The sequence below is a fragment of the Lampetra planeri genome, chromosome 30 (assembly GCF_965212315.1).
Source record: "Lampetra planeri chromosome 30, kcLamPlan1.2.h2, whole genome shotgun sequence".
Taxonomy (NCBI): domain Eukaryota; kingdom Metazoa; phylum Chordata; class Hyperoartia; order Petromyzontiformes; family Petromyzontidae; genus Lampetra; species Lampetra planeri.
This window is the reverse complement of record NC_136136.1, coordinates 1,506,069-1,526,788: the sequence shown is the minus strand read 5'-3', so window position 1 is coordinate 1,526,788 and position 20,720 is coordinate 1,506,069. Positions and strand designations below refer to the sequence as shown.

The window sequence follows — 20,720 nt, the reverse complement described above, 5'->3', positions numbered from 1 at the left end:
CATTGAGACAGATATTTTCATTCCCAGTGCTGTAATTTAATCAAATTAAATGCAGAGCCAAATGTACGTGGTGGTTAGAACGTCTTGAAAGAGACTTTACTTCACCACATGAGTGCGGGCCTGCCGATCAATTATTCAACTTGTCATTTAATTCTATTCCTTTTGCCATTATTTTAGCCACTACCAGAAGGCCACCTTGACCCCCTCTCCTTAGAAGCATCACTCACTCATTTCAAGACAAGCTGACATGTGCAAGCATTGCAAACCCATTTCAGGCCAAGGTGACCCTAATGGCAAACATGCACTTCGCTGTGAGAGACACAGAATGTCAATGCAATGCACCACCTTTCCACCCAACCACCAACCCACACGGACATGCACACACGCACACATCTAGCCCTCTCTCTGCCTAGCACTTAATTCAAACTCATTTTGATGCGGGCTAAATGGATATTCCAGTCGAATCTATCTTCAGAACACCGGCGTAACATCCCAACCTTAATAAAGCTCAAATTGATCTATTTTGACAGGGCGACGGTTTGAAAACATAAAAGCTCAAGCTAGCAGATAATGGTAATGCAATATAACGTGGGAGATTGGCTAAAGCTTTATACGTATGCGTATCCCTTTGACTCAAGGTGACCTCTCGACAACAGACAGTGTTGGGCCCCATTAACTTGAGCGGGCAGCATTGCGTTGCGTGCATTGGCTGCCGGCACATCCCATTATTACGATCGTTTTGCTCTCAAACGGGCAGCAGATGGACAGGGAGGCTCTTGGGACTTCCTCTGTAACACTAAACTGAATTTTTTTTTTTATTTCACCAGGTGAGGCCCACTGAGCTGCCGTGGCTCTTTCTCAGAAGCGACCTGGCCACAAGTGATAGCTCAACCAAGTGGCTTATCACGTGGAAATGTATAGCAGCCAAATTCTCTAAACGCATGTTTCTAAATGTGAAGGGAAAAACCCGAGGACCCAGAGAAAAATCCACATGACCACGGGAAGAGAGACACGCAAACTCCAAATATACAGGCGTCAGAGGCCGGGATCGAACCCACAAACTCCTGCATACCAGGCAAGGGAGTTAACATCTGGCTACCACAGCACCCTCACGCGGGAAGGAGGAGGCCAAGTCGGTAAGGATGGCTGGGAGGGATTGCGGAGACGGAGCGTGGTTTGCGAGAGAGCGAATGAGAGGGAGTGCGAGAGAGTGATGGACAAGAGCAGGAGAAGCCAGGGGCATGGGGGAGCGGAGCTGCAAAGCTGTAATGAGAGAGAGAGAGAGCTCAATGAGATAAAAAGAATTAGAAATGAGGAGGGTGGTGGCCCTTGTGAGTGTGTGAAGAATAAACAGCCGCAATAGGAGGGGGTGTTGCCGCTAAATCTGCCCCAATAAAAAGAGATAACGCTATTGTCAATGCATTATGGAAAACGTCCAATTTGTGAAATCCGTGCCATTATGGAGAAGCCAAAGTAGCATTTACCCCTTGGGATAATGACAAACAAGGTAGAATTAATTAAGTAATTTATTGGCTTTAAAGTAAAAAAAATAGCTATTTATTTACCGCTTTCAGATCGCAAGTGCATCTCAGTCACCAATAGTGAGTAAATTCAGAGAGGAATGTTCAACCTTTTGTCCATGAATCAAGAAACACAGCAAAATAATCTGTGGTGGCAGCCGCTGCCCCAGCTGAAACCCAACTCTCCGGCATCTCTGGGAGAAGTATGCAAATTGCAGGGTATGAGGGGAAAGCCTCTGTTTCCTTTTACGCGATCACACATGACCCACAGTCAAAACTATCCAAGCAGAGCCCACAGCAGACAGGATAACCAAGGGTCCTAGAGAGTCATGGCAAGAGGCAGACACGGGAATACGGAGAGAGATTTGAACAGGCAAAGACGGTGGTTCCACGAACGGGCGTCCAGACTGGTCTCGCTTCTAGCGAGAACCTGTTAAGGCCGACTTGGCACAGGGGGTGGTGTGGCTGCCTTTGTCTCCCCAGCGCTAATGTTTACGCACCGAAGCGAGTTTTCAAGGCGGAGTCGGCTTGGAAAGTCACAAAAACACAGGCACGAATCGAGACAACAAAGAGAAAACGCATCGAGAGAGATTGATTCAACGAACTTATAGAGACACAGACATAGATGGACATTGAGGTATTAAGGGATGGACAAATGAAGAGTGACGAAACATTTCTCATATAGGAAGAGTGACAGGCATAGAGACACAGACATGACGAGAGAGAGAGAGAGGGACAGACAGACGAATATAGCAACGGGCAAAAATATATTTGGAGAACCCTAAAGAAGTTGGAGATGCTAACAGCGCTTTCCCCAACCACCTGTGTAAGCAATAGAGGGGGGTCTTTGTCTTTGTATTTGTACTCATGACGCACTGCTATATGTGAATATTTCCTGTGGACAACGTTTTCACACTGGCCAAAGCTACAGTCCACATGGTGTCCACTCACACACTCCCACGTGTTCTTTCAATCTCAGACATCATAATTTGGGGGATGATATTTATTTGGCTATGAGTAACAGTCAAAATATTTTAAAGAAAGAGGAATTGCAAGTATGCAGCAAATCGCATCACGATTGGTGTCGATGCATAATGTTGTACATTTGTTGGTTGTATGACAATCAGATTTAGTTTTTCCGAATTCCCTCTGCGTGTATGCGAAACCAAAGCAAAAATGTGTTGGTCCAGTTATTTATATGTGGAGGGCTATTTTACTGATGGATAACATGACATTTCTTCACCCCCATCAAATGGCATTTCCTAATCACAATTAAAATTGTAATTATGCAATATAAATGCTTAATTGCCAGCTATGAAATTGCATTAATGTATCACTGTCCATATAATCCTTCATTTGCATAATCATTTTATTAAATGCTACCATTTTTTATTAAGTCAGCCACAATTTTTGTCAAGATATTTTCACAGAGAGGCCAGAAATGCATTTGCATTGCAATTCAGTACAAAAAAATTCAATCAAAACCATCGACAAAGGGGGAAAATCCAGCTCATAGGCAGGCTTTGTAAAAGGGCCCCTTTAATTTAGAGTCAGCGTTTTAAAAATTTCAATAAGGATTTAAAGAAAAGGCAGAATGATTTATTTTCCAAAGCCTGCATGTTACACTTTATATATATTTAAAAAAGGCAAAGTAGGAAGAAGAAGAAGAAACCCACAAAAATGTCACATCAAGCATCAGAGATAATGCAACTGGGAGCTGTCACATTTCAGGATCTTAGTCGGCATCAGACTTCAATTCTTCAGATTGCCCTCCGGCTGTTGGGCTGATATTGAATGTTTCTCACGAGTGTGGATCGGCGAAACCTTTACAGGGCTCATTTCAAGCAGCCGAGGATCTGTGGCAGACAGTGCTTGGGCAAAGGATTCCACCATTTCTCGACCCAAAATTCAAGCGTGCTTCTCTCTAAAGCAGCGCGGCTCCTGTTGTACAAAAGATAATGGGATTACTCATATCCTTGTCAAGTTTCCTGCAATTTGTTTAAAGTTAAAAACAAAAATCTACAATAACGCAGTAATTGCTTCTCTTGCTGCCAAAAATACACGACGTGATTGTTTTCACGACAGTATGTGTTTACATGGACTTGCCAAACCATGTATTTACCGTGTGAATGGCGTCGTCATCATCATGATTACATCCCAAAACAACAAATGTCTCCCTGCAAAGCGGCAATACTTATCTCAAGTGGCCAGCCTAAGCCAGAGATATACATTCAATATTCTTATGGTAGATGACAGCCTGTCCATAGGACCATTACTGACAAATGGTACATATTTTATTGACCCCATAATGTAAGTTGAATGGTCCCGTCACCCAGGAAATGAAACATGTAGATTAATACTCACGTACGGTATATATAAATAAAATAATGCTCACATATTACAATAGTAAACAATCCACTTCAGGATTAATGGGATTATGTATTACGCTTCATCATGTAGGCATGATTGCCGACACAGGCTTGTGAAAGAGGTGGGCCCAGGACCGGTTCTGACGGTCACTCACCATTCATATTGGCCATGGCTGGGAATCGAACTCGGGTTACTAATTTCATAGTGCAATAATATACATCAATATTATTTAAAATTACATGCATTCTAAAGCCAACATAATAATATTATTCACGTCAATGGAAACTATCTCATGGTTAAACATCCTCGATAAAGGCATATTATTATTGCTCTTCAAACTCAGCGAGAAAGAGACCTCAAAGCATAGCGATGACAATGTGAACGGTAAACAAAACCTCCACGTTTCTCCACATCCTAGTCAGTGTACGTGTACTACGATTGCCGTGGCGCGATGCTGCTGCCAGGTTATAGCGGCCCTTGGCTCGGCAACTTCGATGAAAGAAGCCCTCAACTTCACACGGCTGTAAGCGCCCTCCCCAATTTCCGGATGTTGTAGAGAGGACGTAGGGGGTGGGGTAGGGGGGGGCATGGGTTGGGGGGCTCTTGGCACCGGATGAAAGGTGCGCACTTTAGCGGCCAGACATGGCACTGTCTGGGAACACGTGCTATATAGAAGCAGCCGGGATATAAAACATATATATACACGTAATAAGAAAATACAGCTGCAGGTGACTCGCAAACAAGCTGAGAAAACATCGCGCCGTTCCTATCCCACGCAAGTGTTTACGTTACCTTTCGCTAGGACAGAGGAACACGCGGAAACGGAGCGCGGCTGCTTCTTTGGCTCCTCGTGTTTGAATACCGCATAGGGATAGTTCAACCTACGAGTGACATTTTACAGCAATTTCATTTTGGGGGGGATGGGGGGGGAAGGGGTAAAGGTGCAGCCCTGCAAGTTGCTTGGTCACGCCACTGCTGGAGGAAGGCCTCCCACTACAGGGAGCTGGGAGCTCTAGAGAGCACCTCCAGAGGGTGTTTTGGTCTCATTTTCCACGCTGTCTAGACGCCTTGGAAGAGGTGCGAGGACCCAAACTTTACCCTACCAGAAGCGACCTGCTGATCGACGAACCGTGGTGAACACAATTATACTGGTGGGTGGACAGAGGCAGGGGTGGGGTGGACTTTAAAACCACTTGCTCACAGTTTCAACTTCCACGCCGTGAGATTTAACCGGCGGTCTCTGCTTTGCAGATCCAGTGTGCGGACTGTTGCACACGATCATGTTTTGATAAAAACATAATTGGACGCTTCTGCATATTGTTCAGTTTTATTAAATGGAAGTTGGCATTGCTTTTCCTCATAATGCATTCACAGCTTGCTAAAACGATGCAATTAATGAGAATCTTCTATGAATGTTGGATTTGTCTTACAGGGCGTAGATTTTGCTGCGAGATTTTTTTTAATTATTAGCTGAAGGCGCACTGGCAGCAAATAAATGTTAGGCCCTAAGTCCTCTTCTCCAGGGAGCCGTTGACCATGAGGTTGGCATTAAGATCTAAACTGGTGAACGCAATGGAAGCAAATTGCATCTTCAGAGAAGCAGCGAGCGCAGCAGCGGGATTAACATCCCAGCTTCGGACGGCACACACGTTGATATAACGTTCCAGCATACCACCACCACCATCATGGGAATTGCGACTGGCAATAAATGTGGAAGCGACTCAATTCCCCAGCAAAGCAAACTCATAGGATACTCAAATAAATTTGGAAAACAAACACGTCCACCCAGTGTTAATGACCTGGAAAGTAATAAAAATTGGGAATCTTTAACAGGGTAATTAAGGACATATTAGAGAAAATAAAGACTGGCGGTTAATCTGCTTGCACATGTGATCATTCTGCAGTTAAGTGCTAACATATTTAATGTTGTAAATTTGAAGGTGACAAGATTTGAACACAATCCTAATGAGTTTTCCAGGTGGCTGGAGAGTAAAGTGGTTAGAGGGTTCTACGCGGATCTCAGCAGCTAAATGGGGAAATGTAGTTGGGCTTTACCAAAGTTTGCCATATGCTGTGAAATTGATGTTCAATAATAATAATAATAATGACAATTATTTTCACTCGCGACGCACCGGGCAGTAATCGCTGACTCTCCAAGGGAGAGAACGAGTCGGGGGCACGAAGAAGCACAGACAAGCAGGAAGTAGGCAGCCGTTTGTCGGAATCAGAATCAGAATCACTATTAATGTTGAACTTCTTTCGCGCCGTACGTTAGCCAACCGTGATAATCGGAGGTGCCAACCGTGCTCTGCATTTATCCACGCGGGAGGTAACTGGAGCGCCCGGAGAAAACCCACACTCACGAGGGGACAACACTCTCCCATACAAGTTGGACAGATGGATATGAGGCTACACATTCGCTGTACTGCCTTTTCCTGGCGAGTCAGGGTATGGCACCTCCTTTATGCCCACGGGAATGAGAGTTTCACGCGTTTGTGTGGTCCACCGAACCTTACCTCCAGTGCTGGATTAAAGGCGTGCATAGCCACCACCATCCAGCTAGAGACCCTGCGGTCTCACTGCCACGATGAGAGAGTTGGACAACGTTGCAGGCTGATAGCAACAACAATACCGTCATCGACAAAATCTCACATTTAAATGTTTGCACACATTTATGAAATAAACACGAAAGGCTCATTATGTAGTATAGGTGCAACGAGTCTCTCTTTCAAAACATATTCCTCAGTGAGATTTGGATCTGCTAAAAGTATTGTGGCAATCGATGCGATAACTCATTTTAATGGCGCACTCGGTCAATCCGGTTGTGTTTCGAGAACTAAAACTCACGGAACAGGGAGAAGAGAAAAAAATAAAATAAGCCCCTCTCAGAGTCGCTGCACACCATCCATATTTTATTTCTTGTAAGTCTCCTGGCTGGCACTAATCCCACCTGAGTCACTGTCACCTCACCCGTCTGCCATGGCCATCACTCATCACCTACGCGGTACTGCATCAGTACCAGATGTTGTGCGATAGACGGAGAGATCAAGCTTAGCACGAGTCTGCTGCGTGAAGGCGAACCCGTTGACGTGTACGTGTACAGCCCTTTGTCAATCCACTGCCGGTTGTGGGGTATGTATCACGTGACCATGCTTCACCATGCTGGTAAGTGCGGGTTGGCGAAGGTGGGCAGATGAAACAACGGAGCACAGAAGGGCACTTGAACAGTTGATGTTTCTGCAGTGCCCTCTGCTTCCCAACACGTAGCTCCGCAGCCGCCGATAAGAACCCGTTGGCATCGAGATCGCCCGGACATGCCTTCGTGCAGGCCGTGTACCTGCTTAGCTCGCGAGATCGGGCACAGTTCCAGCGACGTGGTCACAGGCTGGCCTGTCGGCACTGCGGCGCGGATGACCACAGGCTGGATTCTACTGCATTGCCGCTTACGATGCTGAATTTTCACGGCACCGCATGATGCCGGAGCATTCACGTGCGTCCAGTCAATTCCATTGCTCACCTTGCCGGCGCCCGGGTTGTCGCGGGCCTTCCCCGCGGCACGCAGGAGGCAGGGTGGCACGGGGGGCGCCGCGGACCGCAGGGCCCACGCGAAGCTGCCGGGGCTCGGGGGAGGCTCCGCCGGGGCGTGAGGGGGGGCCGCGCGCTGCTTCCGTTTCATCATGCGGCCCGTCAAGCTCAGCTTCTGTGCCGCCCTGCAAGAGCGAGACGACGTGAGACGGCGACGGCAGCTGAAGGCGAGACCGAGAGGTGAACAGAGAGGGAGACGCACAGACATAGGGGTGGGGAGGCAGAGATGGGTAGATGGATGGGTGGAATTGGTTGGCAGAAAGAGAGCAAGTGGATGTACAGTCGCAGAGGACGAGACGAGTGGGTGAACATCGATACAGACAGAGAGACCGATGTGTACAATAAAAAAGAGAGAACCAGGGACACAATAATGAAAGATAAATAGAATGGCCGATCACAATTTATGGTGTCAAATTCATTACATTCTGTGCACCGACACAATTTTGAATGTAAACTTAATGACAGTCGATTTGATCTTTTCTGCTTCTTTTGTATGCTCATCTTGTCAGCCACCATCTCTTGTTTCATGAATTTACTTTACTTTTCGACATGCAATTAAAGAATGTTCAAAAACTTTTCCAAGGTCTTGTTGAAAAATATAGAAGAATAAATGTGCAGCTCTGGAGAGCTCCTATAGAGGGTAATTTGGCCTACTCTTTCACACTGTCCAGACATCCCACACTTTACCCCACCACACACAAGCTGTCAATCAACTCACTGTGGATGTACCCATTGATATTGCTGACAAATTTCCCATGGCACCATCTGAAAAAAGACTATCATTTGTTTAACTTAAATTATGCACACTGCTGAAATGAAACATTCAAACGCCACTTATTTTTTTCACTCAATTATTTTTCTTTACAATCACTTCTCAGGTGAATAAAGCAGAGATCTGCATCTATGTGTATGTTGAACTTGTTTCGCATCTTACATCGGCCAACCGTGCTGATCGGAGGTGATCTGCAACAAGGCACCTGTGCATTTTTTGCTAGGGTCTGATCGATGTGTCACGGGGTCTCTGCTGTCAAAGATCCCGGCGATAAAAAGTTATTTTCCACTCCGTTGTTTTTTTAGCGTTGTGTTTTAGTGTTCCAATAAACTCGAAGACGATGCCCGTGAAGCCGGCACGCTTGGTAGCCACACAGCAAGGCAAATTATATTCAGTTTTACAGATTTGCTCTTGGCGTTGAGTAAACTCTGCACGGAGCGGCATGAGATGCTTGTTCAGGGTGATGTGGATGAGGAGTAAACCGTGCAGAAGCGGTGGTGACGAGCTGTGTTTACCACCAATAATAATTGTGACAATGTCATCATCATCATCACCAACCATGCCCAATCCACTGCTGGATGAAGGCTTCCCCTATGAAGGTGCCCACCACCATCCCTGGCAGCCCTGCGAGAGGCATTGGCCAGAGAGGTAAAACGCCTCCAGGTGCATGGCCTTCTCTCTGGGCAATGTGTCCTGTGAAGCACGGCGGTTGCCCAAAACGTCCCCTATTGCAACACCTTTTTCTCTTTTAATGCAACGGTGCGCTATTGACGAACGTGTCGAGTTTTGTTGTCGTTGACGTAATTAAGACGGCGGCTTCAACTGCGCTGTTGAAACGTCGGCCACGTTATTCCCCTTCCTCAAGATGGACTGTTTGCCAAGGCCGAAAAGCTTGAGTTACCTCCAGCAGCCCGCGACGGAACCATTCGCGAGAATCACAACCGAGACGCTGGCGAACACCTGGGACTCTCTCTCTCTCTCTCTCGCTCTCTCGAGTCTCGAGTCTCGACGCGACGTGGCGGGCACGTGGAGGAGGACGAGTGCGACAAAACCCGCACGACAAAATGATGTTCACCCTGCATACCGAGTGCACGCACGCGCGCGCAGTTCCATCGACCCAATAGCAAACTGCTGCCTCATTACAATTTTTTTAATAATGGATGTTAACCTTTTATAGAGTTTCACTGTGGACTGGAAACTGCGCCTGAATCCCAACGTTGCGTCTGCTCTCGCGAATCTCCTACGCAGCACAACAATGGTGGCGTTCGAATTTTTAACCTTCGCAGGGAGAAAGAAAGAAAGAAACACAGAAGGCCATAAACCCGGAGAACCATTTTACCATCACTGAAATGAGGTTTGCTCCATAAAAGGCATTGCACAATACACAAACAGAACATGTTTGGAAGCTGTATTGAACAAATAAGTGAGCATAAGCATTCAAATTGTAAAAGCTTCAAGAAGCAGTTGTCAGTTGAGAGTTGTGCGGCAATAACCATCATTGAGGGGGCAGTCACTGAGAGAGATGATACAGATGGGACCCCCCAAAAGCTTTGCATTTTTCCAAACGGACGCCCCTTAATTTAGAACGTCCAAAAAACAACAATTCGGTTTATTGAGAAATAGTGTCGAGGTTCTGCACCAACTCCAGCTCTCCGGGAGCCTCACCGAACTATGTACAGATGCCACACACGAGTTTTCTCTTCGTACCTCCTGCCATGTCCAAGCGTTTGCCCAAGCCTATGGCGAACAACCTCATTGCAAGCGAAACTACTCATTCCAAGTGTCCTTGCGACTCATGAATAACTGTCAACAGCTGCCTTGCCCGCACGCACGCCACGCACGCGGCTTCCGCACACGCTGGGGAGACAAACGGGGCAGGCGACACACTCCGCACAGACGCGCTGCGCCCCATCATGGCCCAACGGTTGGCGAAACGATGGCGAGCTGACAATGGCACTCGGCCGCACGGGGTCAGGTCTCGCAAAAGGAAACACGGCTCGCCGTGCCTTTGTTGTCCTGACCTGTCGGGGGTGGGGCGGAGAGAGAGGGAGGGAGGGAGGGGAGCCCAGTTGGCTTGCCAAGATTGACACTCGTCCGTGCCTCTCGCCTACGAGGAGGTGCCGCTAAGTTAGGCGTCTGACTTGCGCAACGAAAACACGGGAGAGGAAAGGGGAGGGGGTTGTTAAAAAAATGACCAGAGAAGCTTTAGGGGCCATCCATTGAGTAGGTACGCAAAAATCTGTCAAAACTTGACCCCTGCCCCCCTCCCTGCACTGTTTACAGAGGCGTTCTTTAGAGCTCCGCGGAGTGGAGGACCTTCCGCCAGTCGTGGCGTGAGCAAAGACAATGTGCAGGGCTGTACCTTTAACTTTTTGCAACCATGAAAACAAATCTCTGCAGTTTAGTTTATTTAAGGAAGGCATAATTGTCTTGTAATGGTTGCGGTCTTATTGATATTGTTAACACGCTACATGACTGTCAGATGTAATGGGGAGTCTCGCTCGGTTGATCGAAACCATTACCCAACTTTAAAACGAAGTAATAAACACGTTTTTATTTCCGAGAAAATCTTAGAAGACATCCCATTATTTTTAAACACTGCACGATTTTTTGGAAAATAATTTGAGATTTTACGGAATTATTTTTCTCCCCAGAGTATTCGATGCCCAATTTAAAAAAATTCTATTTCACAAAGTTGCATTCGTTTCGAAACGTTTATAAATATGTGTTAAGGTGGTAACATTGTTTTATTTATGATATTGTAGGGAATTACGAAATGCCTGAATGCTTTGTAAGCATATTCGAGTACTGTATAAGTTAAGCCTCTTCTTACTTAAGTCCACTTAACTGCAAAATACACAAATTCCTTGTGAATTTGCTGGACTGACATGCACACAGCTTGCGCAACTCCAATTGCCTGTTTAAATCTCCGTATCTTACGCATGCGCGAAATCCGTGCATGGACAGCCAACATTATTTGTACTTTTTTATACTGTCATCCCACTTAACCTCAAAGCAGGCGGATTCCAAACTTCCAGGATGTTGCCGCACGCTTCAAAGGGAGCGACGTGGGGACGAGATGAATGACGGCCGTTACGTGCCCCATAACCGCCTAGGATACGGCGCTTCCTCGTGCCCTTCATTTCGAGCCCTGACGCACGCCTGTCGGCACACCTCGGTCCAAAAAATCTCAGGGTCGTCGTCGTCATCACAACGCCACCGCAATCGCCGCCGGGCATCCATCTCGCTCGACGCGCGTTTTGTCCGTCTTCTCTCAAGCGATGGTGCGCACGGCTCCACGCGATCAATCGCCTGAAGGATTGTGCCGGCAGCGAATGTACGGATGCTGGAGGCGCGCCGTGGAAGACAGATCTGGCTGTTTTTCCCTGCATGCCCGGCTGTGGCTCCTCGCAACTCTGAGCTCAAGACGGCGGCAGAGAATTTATTCATAAAAAAATATATATTGTTATTCAAGAACCCAGAATGGAAAGTAGATTTCAAAAATAGGGGGCGGGGGGGAATGGCAGAATAACGTCTGGCAAACTGGGCGCAATACACAGCCTCAAAATGAGGGATCGGACGGTTTGGGTGGTGTCCGGGCTCGCTGCCCTACCTCGGTCGGGGGGCGACGACCGGGAGCGGTGTGGTTGAGGGGGAGGGGAAGAAGATTGAAGAACGGGCAAGCGGCGGTGATATTGTAAAAGTGTCTCGCTCTGTCACGGTCTGAATGACTGCGCGACGTGCGCACTGCGGCAGCCAGCCCGCGCTGCAATCCTTTACCACGGAAAAACATTGCCGAGTCTCATTCTCAGGGTGCTCCTGCTTGTTCGTTGGCTTCGCACACTGCTCAAATGTGTCCGCAAGCGGGAAGACACCGGAGTGCCTGGAGACAACCCATGCATACAAGAACGAGTCTCTCAAACTCCAAGCTAACGGGCCAAGTCCGACTCACTCTACCCCACGGCCCTGCAAGTTGTTTTCCAACACAGGTTCTAACAAGCCGCGGGTAATCCACCTACACTCAACCTACTCACGAGCTTGTCGTGCCCGTTATTTGACCAGGAGATGAAACAATCGCATTGAGAAACATAGCCTCTTTTGCAACGGTGAAACTAGTGAACCCTACTGCTGCGCAATGAACGAGTCGAATTGCATGTAAATGACGCGGTCTCATCACGGTGTCCCGACTGGCATCACATGCAGTGGGACTCGTCATTACACCCGCACATAACCCTGCTCGGCCCCCAGCCAGAGTCAGACGTGAGTGCATCGTCGTTTTGGCATCTGAATCTGGTATTGTTCCGGCTCGGCAAGGAAACTTGAGGGTCCCGCACTGCATTGGCTCGGATGGTGCCACTGGGAAAGACATTTTGTTGTTTTTGCTGCTTGGATACTTCCACTGAAATGTATTCACACGTACAGTCAGAGGCTGGCTCTGGGAAGGGCGTACGGCGAAGCTAACCAGCACGCGCGTTGTAGACGGAGCAGTTAAAAACAGTTGACCTGTAGCCACTGCACTGCTGACACTCCCATTAAGCAGAGCTCAGCCCCAAAGGGCATCAATTCTACAACAGGGACATCGGGGCTTTCAGGGAGCACCGACAAAGGCTGTAAAACCCGAGCTCTATCCGTCTCTCTCACTCCTCCGTCAGTCGTCTCAAAGCAGCCGACAATGAGACTTGGACGGGCTCTTGCGCTCCTTCAGTTCTCCGGTCGTGACAATCACTTCCCGTAGGGCCACGTTTCTCTCGTCTTGCGTCGATCGACAGCCTCCTACACTTTGCGCTCGTTCCACATGGCAATGCAAGGCCACGTTTGTTGGTCTCCATTCTTTTCAGACGTCCCCAAACCAAACATATGCCTTCTTCTTCATGTTTTTTTTGGAACGATGTCACCTTCTGGCCTTGCTTTATGCTTCTGTTGGTCTAAGTTTTGTATGTATGTCGATATGTGCTTGCTATATGTACACTTCACGTGGCCTCAGGTGCACATGGCCTGGCACAAGCGTCGTGGTGACGTCACCGCCACTTAGTGGCGAATGGCGGTTGTTGTTGTTGCTATATGTACGGCAAATGACACCCCGGGCATTTGCAAAAAGGATGTTCCAACTTGAGAGATTATCCAGGTGAAATATTTACATTAAAAAATAACTATTATTAAACGTATGGTCTCATGTAATGGGGGGAATTAATTCACCCCTTAAGAAATGTAATTACGAGTCACGAATCAGTGTAGAGATTTGCTTATATAATCAATATATATGTTTACATTGTGGTAAATGGGAGTGCCTCAAGAGACCCCTTTACATAGAATAAACATGAATTCAAAAACATTGATTATTATACAAGCGGTTGGATAACGTTGATCAAGAGCTTAATAATCTATATGCACCAATATATCTACCCCTACGGTATATCTCACCAGGTGAAACAAATGAACTCGACTTGACTTTGTAGAATATATGAGATGAGACGTGAAATTGTGGTTGCGATGGAAACGTTTTAAGAAGAAACAAAACAGACACAGAACCAGGCAAGACGTTTCAAATATGTGAGCATGATATACAAACAAATAAGAAAATCCTCTAAAGAAGGGTTCTCTAGAGCTCCCTCGAGTGGAGGTCCTTCTGCCAGTAATGGTTACGAGTAAGAGAAGGCACAGCTGAAGCTTTGCCTCGACTCCTAACCATTGGACGATGCGATATTTTGCACCATTGCGGCACGAACACCACGCTCCTTTACAGGAACATGAGATCCCATTACCTAATTCGACGATATGTTACACACGCACGCACGCACGCGTTTATGCGCAGCATAAACTAATGACTTGACTGTGGAAGGGAGACACATTTTAAGTAGGGCTAAAACACGCTGTCAACACTCTATTAAGACGGTAAAATTGCGATGATGATATAGAGAGACCTCAAATTTACCGTTGAGCTTTTGCAGGACTGCAGAAGCGAATGAGATGCCCTGAAATGAGTGCGTCAATGGAGAATGAAGAAATTAAATTGCAGCCTTTTTGCAACAAATGAGCAGAGCTCTGAGCAGAATTAATGCAAGTGCTGTAAATTGAAAAAAAAAATATTGCCGAAATATGTAAATGAACAGGATATGAAAACAACTAAATATGTCAGGTCATTGTAGCTGTCCTCCAGAGGCAGCTGAGAATTTTGCAGGTCGGGTCCCAAAAAACGCACTGCAGAGCTAAAGGTCTTAAACTCAACAACACAGACACAAATAACAAATACAAATACCCCGTGTAGCCTTAACAAATTGTTGGGGCAAGTGCTGTTAACGAGCACCTATGAAGGCCGGCACGTCACACGAGGGGGTGGGTGGCCAGCACCGCACCTGGCCCCCTTTGTCTCCCCATTTGCTGATTTTTTTTCGTGTAGATACCACTTCAGGCACTCATTTGAGGCCGAGTTGACCTAGGGGAGGCTCCGGACCGCTTCAGATATTTGATGTCACTGGTGTTGGTGGCCGTGAGCAGAAATCGAACTCGGGTAGATGGGATTGAAGCGCAATGCGCCAACCACTGTGCCACCACTCCTCATAATTTAACAACACATAGAATAGCTCACAAATGGCAGGAAGGCACAACTCCCATCAATGCATTGCACGCATGCCAAGTGATAACCACGTCACTTCTCCAATGCTCTCAGCCTTGTCCAGACCACTTCAGCATTTGTTTCTTGCTGTGGTTGTCCCACCTGATGACGGTCGCTTGTGTTGCGCCCGAAACGTCGTGATTATTATTTTATTTATATTATTATTTTTATTATTTTTATTATTTATTTTTACCTACGTGACTTTACCGAAGAAACCTAAGAGTATTTGGCAGTACAGTTTTATTTTCGTTTATATCAAGAGTTGGAAAATGTGGACAGGAAAACGAATTTCTTCAGAACTGCTTTGTTTAGTTTGTTGTCCTTCCCCATCACCTCTGATTAGCACGGCTGGCTACGTAAGGTGCGAAAGAAGTTCAACATACATTCGTACATTGTACATGCAAATGTCATGACCACATTACATCCATGAATGGCCTGATGGGAGTTGTTATTTCCTTCTATATGTGAGCACATCTTTGTGTGCGTATATACCTCTCCATTTCCATCCTGCAATCATGTTTCCTGTTGCGATGGGTTTTTTTTTCACAGTTTACATACGTGTTGGATTTGAATTATCGCTAGGACTCACAACGCTCATTAAATTACCAACATCACTCTTTAACAAGCTGCTAAATTATACGCGAGTGTCGGAATTGTTTTATTTTTACATCAAATACAACCTGCACAGCACACATTCAGGGCTTCCTATTTGCGAGGCAGAAATAAAGAGGCCTTAATCCCAGAGGACCTCATGGCCAGATATGACCCAATACTCCGAGCAAAACAATTCCGTAGTCAAGTGTAAACAACGCTGATCCGTCAATTAGGGCACCTACAACACTGAGTGCACCTGATACGAACACTCGGAAAATGACAGGCAGATTGGCTTATGCTATTTTCTCCACGTAAACATGCCAAGCACCAGAACCTGCAAAGAGGCAATTAAAAGTTTTAGAATAATAATAATGAGCCACTACGTTTCATCACACGGTGAGCATCTGTTGAACATGCTGTGGCCCAACACATTAGGGGAGTGTGAGTTTTATTACAAAAGAGTAGCTCAGGAAACATCCACAACAGGAGACAGTCATTATTGGTCGATAGTAATGCAGCAGGGATTATGATTTGTTTCTTAGTGTTGTCCTTTATAAGCGAGAAATGTAGCCAGTTGCTGTGTGCATTTGGGAAGTCCCTTGAATTGGATAGTTGTTCATGCTCAAGCGTCACTTGGTCACATTCGTAATGTACGGCGCACTCAAAAACACGGGTAATCTTACGATGAGCGCTGCACAATGATACTCAGCAAGGTTCTCAATAAGCTCGCAGTTAAATGTTCTGAAAGGTCAAATCGGGCCTTGCTCAGGAGCCACCATCTGGTGAGGTCGTTAAGAGCTGCGTCAATAATGTATAGTCGTGGACCCAAGCTGCCATTTCTATGTTGATCACGAACGTTACGGGCAATGCACAGAAAACCCAGCATTTGTATTTGCCGAGTCACCATCGAGTTAATTTCAAGAGGCTGCGAATGAATCCATCGTATATTGTAGACGATTACACAGAGATAGACCACAAAAACACAAACATATTGCACGGCGCATTGTAAACAAGCTGCTGCATGCAAGCAAATATGATTTTGATTTGTCACGTGTATAATAATAGTTATGCATATAAATATACTGCAGTTATATTTACCATCGCATCTAGGACTATTACTTTTAGTTTTATGCCACGTGATGTCAAGCAGAGGTAAGAGGGAAATCACTGTCATGGTTACGCGAAGATTGTCAATGATGTGGCTGGGTGACCTAGCGGGAGCGCAAGTGGCTCGCAATTGGCAAGTTGTGAGTTCAAACCCCCGTTGGAGGTTGACTCAGCCCATAAAAACTCTCTGGGGTTCGTAAAATGAACACCACTTTAGATTTGTACTATATTCCCTCGTTTAGTATTGTATGGTATCCCCATGCATTCGGCTTGTCTCAAAAGACCACACGTGATTTATGTGTTCTAGCAACAGCAGAGGCATAAATGATTAGACTCCGGGGCTGTGAAGACATACTGCGTCTCAGTGGATTTCCATTAGCGTTCATTAAGACCAACATATGTGCAAAGACAAAGATCCCCCGTATAGCCTCAACAGACAAAATGCAATTATTTTCTCAATTACACAAAAATGTTGGGTTCTATGACCGAAAAAAGTATACAACCTCACACAAAGACCCAGATCCACCGTATCGCCTTTCACAGACTGTCTGAGCAAGTCCTGTTTTGCGAGGACCCATGAAGGCCGGTACAGCACACGAAGCGATGGTGTGGCCAGCACCACGCCCGGCCTCCCTTTGTTCCCCAGTGGTAGTGTCAAGCTCACGGAACCCTGAGCCCTGGGACCAGTTCAGATAATCGTCACTGGTGTTGAATCTGTGCGGGAATCGAAATTGGGTCTCCGGGTTCGTAGCGCAGCGCCAGTACATGCTGCGCCACTGCTCACCAAAGGCAAAAACACACACGAATGTTAAGGTGAGCGCAACTTGATATAAGGACACAACGCAACGTCTGTAATCTAAAAATGCATAATGCATCACAAGGTGATTTAAATAATGTCGCGGAACTAATTCTTAACCGTATCTTGTACGTGCAGCGCACACTCTGATAGAAATTCCTTCACGCTAAATGTGGCCAATTTTCCGTTTATGTAAATGCTCTGGTGTAGCAGCCTCTATTCAATTATCTCTTTCAGTTCCACCTGTCAAGGAAAATATAAAAAAAGCTAAATTATGACATCGGACCGCGCGTTCCACTTGAAGTCCTTGCGCAAGGTCAGGCACTGCAGCCGGCGGGCGGTGTGCAAAGTCCGGTCGCTCGCACGTCCACCACCCGCTGGCGCGATAGACGCACTCGAGCAGCGAGAGCTTGCGAGCACACGCGCATGCACGCGCGCACACACACGCATGCACACACGCACGCGCACGCACGCGCGCGCACACACACGCACGCACGCATGCACGCGCGCACGCACATACACACGCGTCGTCCCAAGGACCGGTCAAGCGGCCGAAAACTCCCCCCACCCCCCTCCCCCCCCCCCAACTGCATTTAGACCACTCACGCCGGTGAATAGATCGTCATTGTACGAAGCGTCAAGTGCGAGATCTCTTCTCGCGGGAGGAGGGTCGACTGCCTTGCCCTGTATGACCTATCACCCGCGTCTATTCACCACGCGGCAGGTCTTGGCAGCAGCGCTTTCAGGACCAACCGCTGAGCACGAACGACCTCGACACCGAACACACCTGCGTCCGTAGTCGCACTTCCCTGGCGAGCTTCGGCTACGGAACGGTCGCTCGGCAGCAATAACGAATCGATGTACGTTTGTTTTTATGACACAAGCAAGCGAGATAACGCGCGTGCGTTGTGCTCCACGTTCGAACCGAATTCCGGGGCACTCCGTTGGCGACGGCCCAGCGTGCGGCGGATCAAACCGTGGCGACGCGGACGGACGGATGTAACGCAACGCAGTCGTCAAACAAACAAACAAAGAACGTCCTGCGACAAAATACGAATCGTTGATGGGAAAAACCAGCGTGGACAAACTTTCACGTCTTTGATTGGACGTTTTGGCCGGTGCAGGCGTGGGCAATGTTTACCGTTTGGTGAAGATGGTCAAGGCCCAGCTCTTTTCATTGCTAACTCACGCCACTGCTCGTGGAAGGATCTCCCCGTTGGCAGGGAATGCCCACACTTCACCCCACCACACGCGACCTGAGCGTTCGACTGTGATCTACCGTCGTATGCCGCTGGGTGCATTGTTTTAACAGCCGTGCCAGAAGATTGAAACAGCGATCTCTGGTTTGCAAAAGCAGTGTGCTAAATGTTACTATTTTACATATGTTATTACAGGCCGCACATTGTGGTTTTAGTTGTTGTAAATCACGACATTTAAATGAGTTAGGCTTTTTTTTACCTTACCAATGCAAGTTTTTTATTCCGTGACTTTCGAGTAATTGCTGCAGTTCTGGAAAATGTGCCTCTCAGATGGCCAATTAAAGCCACGACGGCAGTTACACTTGAGAAAAAAACGCAATGCTTTGTTTGGAACAAAAAGAAGAACACCTCAAAATGGACCACTAGGTTCTGTGTTGTCAGCTACAGGCCAGCTTGACAAGACTTGCCAAAGAAAATGTTCAAATTAAATGTGAAATACAGCGCTGCCCTTTCTGGAAATGAGCTACCAGTGGAAGGATATTATACGTATGATGGCTACATTGTCGTGTGCCTAAAGGTGTATTTTTGCACGTGTTAACACTACAGTACTGTATATATATCTTGACAATCAATTAGATAAAAACTCACTTTAAACCCAATATTAAAATTAACTATAAATTGACAGTAATGGCTTATTCATATTAATTAATTCACGAATTGCGTTGTCCTTGCTTGAAAGTGCCAGTTTTATGAAGATACGGGGGAACAATTAAAATCTGTTAATTGCTGTAAAGCATTGCTTAAAATCCACAAGGCAATTTCTGCGCAAACAACATCTATTTTGTATACAACCTCATTATGTTTTGTTATGGAGAATAATGACTAACAACATCTATAAACAGACCTCCGCTGTCTCCAGATTCGAATAAAATATGTTTTAGTCACAGTCCTATTGGCTCAGCAGACCAGAATTGCCCCGCAGAATGTATTTAATATGTGGAGAAACAGCACTGACCGTCTGTGTAAATGTTATAGTCTAAGTTGTTATTTACACATTGGACCAGGGCAGTGCGCTCTTCACTTGTTGCAGAGGCTCACGGTTCGAATCCAGCGGCCACTCTGGTCGAGTAATCATTAAAATACCGCACCGTGCACTCCGCAGTGAACGGTGAAGATCCCGCGATGTCATTCGCAAGTGCAGGCCGTCACGTGCTGGCATCAGCTCCACATTTGTCATGTTAGAAATGATATAGAAATTGCTCGATAAGGATATTATAGCAGAGCAATCATTGCCCCCCCAACCCCCCCACCCACTCACCCGCTACAAAAAAAACGACTTGGCAGGACCCTCCTGAAAAGAAGTCACGAGACTTAGGCTTTTCCTGGGTCAACAAGCAGAAAAAAAACATATAACAGTGGATAACAACGTACCAGCTCCCACCGGTGGTGTACGCAGTGGTGACTAGTCGAGGGTTCGTGGACTGCACAAATGTTGTGAAACTCCCTTCCCGTGGGAATGAACATTCCATACCATGACTCGCCAGGAGAAGGCGGTACAGCAAGTGGACTAATCGTCATCTGTTTCCATTTGTATGGGGATGAAGCGTTGCCCCCTCACACGCTTCAGTTTTCTTTGGGCACTCCGGTATTCTTCCACACATATAAACTCATTAATTGGCTGAAAAGTTACTTCAAATAAAAATACTCAACAAAGTGAGACAACTCAGTGTGGCCTTCCAAGATAAATAAGTAGGAAAAAGGGAAAAAATGGAGTTTGTCTTGTCCGTTAGTATGTAAATATTAGCTACACACATGCATGAACGGATGCACAATTTATGATAATTCATATTTTCTCATAATCGGGAATATTAGATGTCCCATGCACTGAATTCAATCAATCCCTGGCAATCCATTGATGTGTATCGGTTGGCTTAGGCTGAGCAAGCAGCCATATGGCCATGTCGCAGAAAACTGGGGTGGGATGAGACGTGAGAAGTGGGTGTGAGAGCAGATGAGAAGTCAGAGTTGTGCAGAATGCGGTGGGAGATGAATGCATTACAAACATGGCCTCAATTAGCCCGTATAACGGAGGATAAACCACAGCAAATGTGAAACACTTTTATTTAACACAAACACATTGCCCCTCCATAATTTCCCAACAACA

At 46.5% G+C, this 20,720-nt stretch overlaps 1 protein-coding gene across 1 annotated transcript in view; it reads right to left on the bottom strand.

Annotated features, from left to right (window-relative positions):
- The window catches only part of LOC144728729 (kinesin-like protein KIF26B), a 43,081-nt gene extending 34,165 nt beyond the window's left edge, over positions 1-8,916 (bottom strand). Inside the window, exons 1-2 of the mRNA XM_078608337.1 lie at positions 8,858-8,916; positions 7,408-7,600 (exon numbers count right to left, since the gene is read on the bottom strand). Of these exons, the coding sequence (XP_078464463.1) occupies positions 7,408-7,600; positions 8,858-8,916 (252 nt within the window). The remainder of the gene's footprint in view (positions 1-7,407; positions 7,601-8,857) is intronic.
- Positions 8,917-20,720: the final 11,804 nt, after the last annotated feature.